Genomic DNA, 11553 nt, shown 5'->3' with positions numbered 1-11553 from the left:
ATAGACTAGACTATAGACTAGACTATAGACTAGACTATAGACTAGACTATAGACTAGACTATGGACTAGACTATAAACTAGACTATAGACTAGACTATAGACTAGACTATAGACTAGACTATAGACTAGACTATAGACTAGACTATAGACTAGACTATAGACTAGACTATGGACTAGACTATAGACAAGACTATATACTAGATTATAGACTAGACTATAGACTAGACTATAGACTAGACTATAGACTAGACTATAAACTAGACTATAGACTAGACTATAGACTAGACTATAGACTAGACTATATACTAGACTATAGACTAGACTATAGACTAGACTTTAGACTAGACTATAGACTAGACTATAGACTAGACTATAGACTAGACTATAGACTAGACTATAGACTATAGACTAGACTAGACTATACTATAGACTAAATTATAGATTCGACTATGGACTATATTATGTATATACTAGACTATAGACTAGATTATAGATTCGACTATAGACTATATCATATACTAGACTATAGACAAGACTATAGAATAGACTATAGACAAGGCTATAGACTAGACTATATATAGTCTAGACTATAGACTAGACTAGACTATAGACTAGACTATAGATTAGACTATAGACTAGACTATAGACTAGACTATAGACTAGACTATAAACTAGACTATAGACTAGACTATAGACTAGACTATAGACTAGACTATATACTAGACTATAGACTAGACTATAGACTAGACTATAGACTAGACTATAGACTAGACTATAGACTAGACTATAGACTAGACTATAGACTAGACTATAGACTAGACTATAGACTAGACCATAGACTAGACTATAGACTAGACTATAGACTAGACTATAGACTAGACTATAGACTAGACTATAGACTAGACTATAGACTAGATTATAGACTAGACTATAGACTAGACTAGACTATAGACTAGACTATAGACTAGACGATAGACTAGACTATAGACTAGACTATAGACTAGACTATAGACTAGACTATAGACTAGACTATAGACTAGACTATAGACTAGACTATAGACTAGACTATGGACTAGACTATAGACAAGACTATATACTAGATTATAGACTAGACTATAGACTAGACTATAGACTAGACTATAGACTAGACTATAGACAAGACTATAAACTAGACTTTAGATTAGACTATAGACTAAATTATAGACTAGACTATAGACTATATTATGTATGTACTAGACTATATACTAGATTACAGATTCGACTATAGACTAGACTTCTATGTTCTAGACTACAGTCTGGACTATATTCTGAACTATAGATTAGACTATAGTCTGGACTATAGACTAGACTATAGTCTGGATTGTAGTCCGGACTATAGTCTGGACTATAGACTATGGTCTGGACTATAGACTATGGTCTGTACTATAGTCTGGACTATAGACTAGACTGCAGATCACTTTGAAATCTGTAGTATACATCATTATATAGTCTGAACTTTAGATCGTTCTATAATCTGGACTATAGATCAGTCTATAGTCTTAAATATGGTTTTAACTATAGATCGTTCTATAGTCTGGACTGTAGATCAGTTTAAATTCTAGAGTCTATGGTCTGGAGTATAGTCAGTCGTTAGTCTTGACTATAGATGCATAGGTCTATCGTCTGGACAGTCTATTGATCATTTTAAAGTCTATACTATTGAGCATTCTATTGTCTGGACAGTATATCAGTCAATAGTCTTTACTCTGAATCCGTCTATAGTCTGTACTATAGGTCGGTCTATAGTCTGGATTAAAGATTTTTCTACAGTTTGATGTAGTTATAAGCCTATAGTCTGCTATATTAAACAGGTTAGTCTGGTCTATAGATAAGCTTAAATCCACACTATAGTCCCGTCGGTAGTTGAGATTATAGCATAATAGCTTTCGACTTATAGAACATGCTTCGTTTTTGCACCTCAAAGCTTTTTATGACTATAAACTTAGCATTTTTATCTAAATTTATGTGAGTACTATTTGTATGTTTTTTTATGAATCTTTTATTTTTTGTAATTTACCTTAATCAATGGTGAGAACAAAACAATAATACAATGATTATTTAAATATATTTATGAATTAGAGGAATGCACCCGAGGAAATTAGATGGTTAGAAGTAGACGAAGGAAAGTGCTTTCAAAGTAGTTATAGAGTGAAATGAATAATTCAATTGTACTGATGATATATTACGGACTTTTTGCCACGAGTGTTTGTTAATGAATTGCAGTGTGTTATTTTTTTATGACGATGTTTGGAACAAATCTGTGAACTAGAACTGTGGTTTTGTTTTTTAGTATTATCCAAACACTTTTGTAAAGAAACAAAACACGGATAGTGTTTGGTGCACATTTTTATATTTTTTTTGGAAATTTTGTTTTTATAAAAAAAAACGTAAAAATGGAAAAATTTTTTAAATATTTATTAATTTGGTATTTGTTAACGGGATGCTGCTGGGGTTTTGGTCAATTTCATATGAAAAAGTATACACCACGCATAGACTCGAGTGAAGAGGATAATAGTGTTTTAAGTGAGAATTTTTATTGATAAAAGTGGAATTTTGTATTTAATATGATTGGTTTTGATTCTAGGGACTTATCGCCGCTGCTTGTGGGAACAATCAAAGTCCTTACCTAGGCGCTTGGTGTTGCTGAGTTTATGCTCGAATTTATTTTGTGAAAATAATCAAATCGTTTCCCGATCCAGGTCTATTTTTGTAGTGGAAAAAATGGCTAGACCCAATGAGTACTTAGTGACAAAATTTTTATGTTCTTAGTCTTTTTATTTGGTTTTTTGACATACTATTTCCCGAGTCAAATTTTTAATTAAAATATTTTTTATTTTTGATTTTTACCAGCTGCCTGGATATTTTACCCGATCAGTGTAAACAGGGCGATGAGGAGGAACTGATGTATAAACCATTTCCGGATTGCTGTCCGGTCTATTGTAATCTTAAGCGTCGCATGAATCGTTTGAAAACTATGCACTACCGACATCGCATGCTATTGAATATGCAGCGTCAACAGGCGGCAGGGGCCACAAATTTACTGCTTAATGAGTACGGCTTGGATAGTATGTAAAGGGGTCTGAGGGGAAGACAATAAACCTCTTTTTGAGTGAGAAAAAGACATTACATAGTTATTTAAAAAGGAATGTTAATTAAATTGTAAAATTAAAAAAAAAGTTTAGAATAAACTAAAAAAATTACTGATAATTGTGGTTTTGAATAGAAACTGGGGAAAACATTTCAATCTTTATCTCTTTCAAACATGATTCATGAAATCTATTTTTAAAATTTCAAATTTTTTTTTTCATAATTTTAAAAATTCTTCTACTACTTGTTTGCTTGGTATTAGGGTTTCACACTTATAAATATATATTTCAAAACGATTAATTTTATGACCAAACTCTGAACCCTAAAATGAACACTTAATTGTATGCGTAATTACAAGTTTCTAGAACAATTTCATTGATGTCTTTTTTCTGTTTTTCCACAAATAAATTAATAAACAAACAAACACAAAAAACTAAATTGATACAAATTAATAGAGAGTTTTAATATAAAAATAGAAAAAAAAACTAAAACAACTACAACAACACAAATAATACTTCCACTTAGTTCGTATATATATGTATAGTATAGTAGTCTCAAAGATGGAATGACTTGATAACCCATAAAGAGCCTCTAGCTAAATGAACCCAATGGAGATGACAAGTATGTGGCCAACTAGTTAGACAGACGGACGGACAAACGAACGGATGGACGGACAGACATACTCACACATTTTATGTTTGTTTTAAAAAGACACAGTAAATTAAATAAATCTACAAAACCAGACATGTCCCATATTAATAGAAAATACAACAAAAAATAAAATCTTAAACAACAAAAACATAACATTTGAAAAATATATTTTCATCTAAATTTCTGCTAGTAAAACAATAATAGATTTAAGGAATTGAAATTTTTATAAATGTATCGTATAAAATAGCTAATAATAGTCTCTAATAAGTTCCCCGTAATTTTTTTTTGAATTCCTAAAAATGTTTAAAAAATTTCCTCAAAATCTCAGTTATAATTTAAGGGGAAAATAAGTTTTAAGCAAACATTTTTTAAACCAAAAATAAAAAGACTATAGACTAGACTATAGACTAGACTATAGACTAGATTATAGACTAGACTATAGACTAGACTATAGACTAGACTATAGACTAGACTATAGACTAGACTATAGACTAGATTATAGACTAGACTATAGACTAGACTAGAGACTAGACTATAGACTAGACTAGACTATAGACTAGACTATAGACTAGACTATAGACTAGACTATAGACTAGACTATAGACTAGACTATAGACTAGACTATAGACTAGACTAGACTAGACTATAGACTAGACTATAGACTAGACTATAGACTAGACAATAGACTAGATTATAGACTAGATTATAGGCTAGACTATAGGCTAGACTATAGACTAGACTATAGACTAGACTATAGACTAGACTATAGACTAGACTATAGACTAGACTATAGACTAGACTATAGACTAGACTATATACTAGACTATAGACTAGACTATAGACTAGACTAGAGACTAGACTATAGACTAGACTATAGACTAGACTGTAGACTAGACTATAGACTAGACTAGAGACTAGACTAGAGAGACTAGACTATAGACTAGACTATAGACTAGACTATAGACTAGACTGTAGACTAGACTATAGACTAGACTATAGACTAGACTATAGACTAGACTATAGACTAGACTATAGACTAGACTATAGACTAGACTATAGACTAGACTATAGACTAGACTATAGACTAGACTATAGACTAGACTATAGACTAGACTATAGACTAGACTATAGACTAGACTATAGACTAGACTATAGACTAGACTATAGACTAGACTATAGACTAGACTATAGACTAGACTATAGACTAGACTAGACTAGACTATAGACTAGACTATAGACTAGACTATAGACTAGACTATAGACTAGACTATAGACTAGACTATAGACTAGACTATAGACTAGACTATAGACTAGACTATAGACTAGACTATAGACTAGACTATAGACTAGACTGAGACTATAGACTAGACTATAGACTAGACTATAGACTAGACTATAGACTAGACTATAGACTAGACTATAGACTAGACTATAGACTAGACTATAGACTAGACTATAGACTAGACTATAGACTAGACTAGACTAGACTATAGACTAGACTATAGACTAGACTATAGACTAGACTATAGACTAGACTATAGACTAGACTATAGACTAGACTATAGACTAGACTATAGACTAGACTATAGACTAGACTATAGACTAGACTATAGACTAGACTATAGACTAGACTATAGACTAGACTATAGACTAGACTATAGACTAGACTATAGACTAGACTATAGACTAGACTATAGACTAGACTATAGACTAGACTATAGACTAGACTATAGACTAGACTATAGACTAGACTATAGACTAGACTATAGACTAGACTATAGACTAGACTATAGACTAGACTATAGACTAGACTATAGACTAGACTATAGACTAGACTATAGACTAGACTATAGACTAGACTATAGACTAGACTATAGAAGACTAGACTATAGACTAGACTATAGACTAGACTATAGACTAGACTATAGACTAGACTATAGACTAGACTATAGACTAGACTATAGACTAGACTATAGACTAGACTATAGACTAGACTATAGACTAGACTATAGACTAGACTATAGCCTAGACTATAGACTAGACTATAGACTAGACTATAGACTAGACTATAGACTAGACTATAGACTAGACTATAGAATAGACTATAGACTAGACTATAGACTAGACTATAGACTAGACTATAGACTAGACTATAGACTACTAGACTAGCTATAGACTAGACTATAGACTAGACTATAGACTAGACTAGACTATAGACTAGACTATAGACTAGACTATAGACTAGACTATAGACTAGACTATAGACTAGACTATTAGACTAGACTATAGACTAGACTATAGACTAGACTATAGACTAGACTATAGAATAGACTATAGACTAGACTATAGACTAGACTATAGACTAGACTATAGACTAGACTATAGACTAGACTATAGACTGACTATAGACTAGACTATAGACTAGACTATAGACTAGACATAGACTAGGACTATAGACTAGACTATAGACTAGACTATAGACTAGACTATAGACTAGACTATAGACTAGACTATAGACTAGACTATAGACTAGACTATAGACTAGACTATAGACTAGACTATAGACTAGACTATAGACTAGACTATAGACTAGATTCTAGACTAGACTATAGACTAGACTATAGACTAGACTATAGACTAGACTATAGCTAGACTATAGACTAGACTATAGACTAGACTATAGACTAGACTATAGACTAGGACTATAGACTAGACTATAGACTAGACTATAGACTAGACTATAGACTAGACTATAGACTAGACTATAGACTAGACTATAGACTAACTATAGACTAGACTATAGACTAGACTAGACTAGACTAGACTATAGACTAGACTATAGACTAGACTATAGACTAGACTAGACTATAGACTAGACTATAGACTAGACTATAGACTAGATTATAGACTAGACTATAGACTAGACTATAGACTAGACTATAGACTAGACTATAGACTAGATTATAGACTAGATTATAGACTAGATTATAGACTAGACTAGACTAGACGATAGACTAGACTATATGATTAAAATGACTCTAATAAACAAAAAAAAAATTATTAAATTTTTAATGAAACGAATTCCCAAAAGCAATTTTCCAAAATCCCTTAAAGCAGTAGGTGCCTAAGTTTGTTCTTCCTGGCGAAACTGCACCAATCAATTGGTGCAAGTATGTTTATTATTAATTAAACCTAAAAACTCATACTTAATATTGCTCAAGTACTCTCTATCTCCTCCTCTCTATGCTCTCTAAAGCAATCCCTTCTACCAGAAGATATTTTTTTGTTTGAAAAACTAACTCAGATTTAACATTGAACTTCACTGAAAATGCTAAGTAGTAAACAAATTAATAAATAAAATAAATATAAATACCAATCAATTCATTTACATAATTTATTTTGTTATTTACAAAAATTATTTCACATCAAACAATGAAAAACTTCCTTATCAGCTATAGGCACTCAAAAACACTGCAGGTCATTTCATGGCACATAATCATGCCATCCATCTCTTTTACTCTCTTTCGTTCATTCTCTCTCGCTCTCTCTCTTGGACACTTAATTAAAGCGAGTTTTTAGAACTTAGTACAGAGTAAAAAGAAAGGCCTAGACTGTGGAAAAACTCTTTATTGAATTCTTAAATTTAGTTTAATTTTGTCGCTGCAACTTAAAACATATAGTAATTTATTTGTATTTAAAGAAATTAAAAAAAAAGAAATATTTGAAAATATGCCGCTTAAATGGAATTTTGTGTTTGTGTTTTTTATAATTTTAAATATTTTTCTGCACAAAACAGAGGCTTATCAGGCGCTTTTGCCACCAGGTTGTTAAAACAAATTTTTATCAAAATATTTATAACAAAAAATTATCTTGAAAGTGTTTAAAATTGATGGTTTTATTCTTTGTCCAATAATCAGGCGAAGATGGCAAGTGCACTTATCGCGGCGATAAACTGGAAGTGGGTAAACATTCCGGCTCAGCACCCTGTCAGAGTTTAACATGTCAGGAGGATGGCTCAACATTAGTAGAGGGGTGAGTTTGAGAATAACAAAACTACGGAAGCACACAAGACCAATCTGTCGTCAAGACAGATAGACCAGACTATGGACCATATTATAGACAAGATCAGAATTTTGACAAGACTGTAATCTAAAACAGACAAGACTACAGTCCAGACTATATACTATACTGTAGACTATGCTATAGGCTAGACTATAGGTTAGACTATAGACTGGACTGCAGACAAAACTATATTCTAGAATATATACAATACTATAGGCTAGACTGTAATAGACTAGACAATATACTAGACTATAGATTAGACTATAGACTAGACTATTGACTAGACTATAGACTAGACTACAGAATAGACTATAGACTAGACTATAGATATGACTATAGACTAGACTATAGACTAGACTATTGACTAGACTATAGACTAGACTACAGAATAGACTATAGACTAGACTATAGATATGACTATAGACTAGACTATAGACTAGACAGTCTATAGTCTAACTATAACCTAGACTATAAAATAGACTATAGACTAGACTATAGACTAGACTTTAGACTAGACTATAGACTAGACTATAGACTAGACTATAGACTAGACTATAGACTAGACTATAGACTAGACTATAGACTAGACTATAGACTAGACTATAGACTAGACTATAGACTAGAATATAGACTAAATTATAGACTAAACTATAGACTAAACTATAGATTACACTATAAACTAAACTATAGACTAGACTATAGATTAAATTACAGACTATAGAATAGATTTTATGACTATTTGCTATTATATAGTTAAGTCCTTAGTATGGACTATAGACGAGGCTATAGTGCAAACTTAAGTCGAGACTGTAGGTCGAACTAGGGAGAAATAGACTAGACTATAGACTAGACTATAGACTAGACTATAGACTAGACTAAAGACTAGACTATAGACTAGACTATAGACTAGAGTACAGACTAGACTATAGACTAGACTATAGACTAGACTATAGACTAGACTATAGACTAGACTATAGACTAGACTATAGACTAGACTACAGACTAGACTATAGACTAGACTATACACTAGACTATAGACTAGACTATAGACTAGACTATAGACTAACTAGACTATAGACTAGACTATAGACTAGACTATAGACTAGACTATATACTAGACTATAGTCTAGACTATAGACTAGACTAGACTATAGACTAGACTATAGAGTAGACTATAGACTAGACTATAGACTAGACTATAGACTAGACTATAGACTAGACTATAGACTAGACTATAGACTAGACTATAAGCTAGACTATAGACTAGACTATAGACTAGACTATGGACTAGACTATAGACTACACTATAGACTACACTATAGACTACACTATAGACTATAGTGTGGACTATAGACTAGACTATAGATTAGACTAAAGACTAGACTATAGACTAGACTATAGACTAGACTATAGACTAGACTATAGACTAGACTATAGACTAGACTATAGACTAGACTATAGACTAGACTATAGACTAGACTATAGACTGGACTATAGACTAAATTATAGACTAAACTATAGACTAAGCTATAGATTAAACTATAGACTAAACTATAGACTAAACTATAGACTAAACTATAGACTAAACTATAGACTAGACTATAGATTAAATTATAGACTATAGAATAGATTTTATGACTATTTGCTATTATATAGTTAAGTCTTTAGTATGGACTATATACGAGGCTATAATGCAAACTTAAGTCGAGTCTGTATGTCGAACTATGGAGAAATAGACTAGACTATAGACTAGACTATAGACTAGACTACAGACTAGACTATAGACTAGACTATAGACTAGACTATAGACTAGACTATAGACTAGACTATAGACTAGACTATAGACTAGACTATAGACTAGACTAGACTATAGACTAGACTATAGACTAGACTATAGACTAGACTATAGACTAGACTATAGACTAGAGTACAGACTAGACTAGACTATAGACTAGACTATAGACTAGACTATAGACTAGACTATAGACTAGACTATAGACTAGACTATAGACTAGACTATAGATTAGACTATAGACTAGACTATAGATTAGACTATAGACTAGACTATAGACTAGACTATAGACTAGACTATAGACTAGACTGGACTAGACTATAGACTAGACTAGACTATAGATTAGACTATAGACTAGAATATAGACTAGACTATAGACTAGAGTATAGACTAAACTATAGACTAAACTATAGACTATAGAATAGATTTTATGGCTATTTGCTATTATATAGTTAAGTCCTTAGTATGGACTATAGACGAGGCTATAGTGCGAACTTAAGTCCAGACTATAGATCTAACTATAATCATGATTAGGGAGAAAGGTAGCATGTAGTCAGAACTAAGTAAAACCTTTGGTCAAAAAAGTTGTGTTTAAAACTGACATTTGTCAATTTGAAATTTATTATGTGTTTCAAAAATAAACCTTGAACCTTTCGTGTGACTCTGCTTCAAATTATTTCAAATTCAGAATACATTATGTCTAGAAAAAAGCCCCTTTTAGTCGCACGATTTAAAAAGAACAAATTAAAAATATTCAATCCATTAGCACTACAATTTAATGAATTAAAAATCAATATTGTAATTAAAGTATCAATAACTATTTGTTGTTTTTGTTTTTAGTTTTTGTAAATAATATGTATGATTTTATTTGTATGTTATTTTAAAGAACACAACACAATTTTGCTTTAATTAGCACAAATACATTATTCATCAATGTTTATAAACAATAAATGCGAAAAGTGTAATTTTTTTATACAAAACAAAAAAAAAAAAAAAGTTCAGTTACTGATAACAGCAGAAAAATTATAATAAAATTAATTACGTATTAGAATTTTGTTTAAAGCATTATAAAGACAAGAGAATTTATATGTTTTTTCTATACTTTCTAGTTGCGGTAAGCTATGGATACAAAACTGTAATCGTGGAGAACGTGTAGCAGCCGATAAACCCTATCCGGAATGCTGTAAATTGGTGTATAAATGCAAAAATCCTGACGGCTCTTCCTATTATATAGAACGGGATGCTGCTGAATATCAACTAAAAACTGAAAATTCTACGTAGTTTTGAGTTACTCTCAATACTTAAATGAAAATTTCTTAGGTTTTAATGTTTTAATTAGTAGTTTTTAGTTGTATTTTTGTATTTATTTTTATTTTCTTAATATTGACAAAAAGCTGAAACCAAAATATACTGAAAAAATGGGATTTTAAGAGTTTTTAAATAAAAAATCTGAAAATTATTAAAAATGAGCCAAAGTTTTGTAAAAATTATCACAAGAAGTTCAAAAGTCGTTTTAAAACTTGTTTTTAAGCTTAAATACAAATTTTAAGGAGATTGGGGATTTTGGGTATTTTTGAAAATTTTTTGGGAATTATTTAAAATTATGCAGATAAAGATATTTCTGTTGAAGTAGTCATTGAAAAGCTTTAGAGCATGATTTCAGATCTAAATACGTGTTTTAAACAAATTGGGGATTTTGGAGATTTTTAATAGTTTTTTTTGGGAATTAATACATTTAAAACATATTATCATATTCTTTAACAAAGTATAATCGAATTAGATTAAAGACCACAAGAATATTTACATATTAACTAACTAACTAACTAACTAACTAACTAACTAACTAACTAACTAACTAACTAACTAACTACTAACTAACTAACTAACTAACTAACTAACTAACTAACTAACTAACTAACTAC

At 30.9% G+C, this 11553-nt stretch overlaps 2 protein-coding genes across 3 annotated transcripts; both read left to right on the top strand.

Annotated features, from left to right (window-relative positions):
* The first annotated feature begins 2320 nt into the window (after positions 1-2320).
* On the top strand, positions 2321-3233 carry LOC119612010 (uncharacterized protein CG1552). Of its 2 annotated transcripts, none has more exons than XM_037967714.1 (3): positions 2321-2562; positions 2624-2738; positions 2890-3233. In XM_037967714.1, exons 1-3 carry the CDS (start codon positions 2433-2435, stop codon positions 3110-3112), a joined length of 468 nt encoding a protein of 155 aa, XP_037823642.1. In that variant the 5' UTR covers positions 2321-2432; the 3' UTR covers positions 3113-3233. The 2 variants fall into 2 exon arrangements, with proteins under 2 accessions (XP_037823642.1, XP_037823641.1); XM_037967713.1 differs by having other exon boundaries at positions 2323-2562; positions 2624-2777.
* Positions 3234-7383: 4150 nt separating this feature from the next.
* Positions 7384-11055, top strand: LOC119612009. The gene is made up of 3 exons (XM_037967712.1): positions 7384-7600; positions 7695-7809; positions 10741-11055. The coding sequence occupies exons 1-3, from the start codon at positions 7507-7509 to the stop codon at positions 10910-10912; spliced, it is 381 nt and encodes a 126-aa protein (XP_037823640.1). The 5' UTR covers positions 7384-7506; the 3' UTR covers positions 10913-11055.
* The last annotated feature ends 498 nt before the right edge of the window (positions 11056-11553 follow it).

The sequence above is a fragment of the Lucilia sericata genome, unplaced genomic scaffold (genome assembly GCF_015586225.1).
Source record: "Lucilia sericata isolate MDLA Ls3-8-SP2 unplaced genomic scaffold, ASM1558622v1 Contig001581F_arrow, whole genome shotgun sequence".
Classification (NCBI taxonomy): domain Eukaryota; kingdom Metazoa; phylum Arthropoda; class Insecta; order Diptera; family Calliphoridae; genus Lucilia; species Lucilia sericata.
Note: the sequence above shows the minus strand (reverse complement) of the source record. Positions and strands in the feature narration are given on the sequence as shown.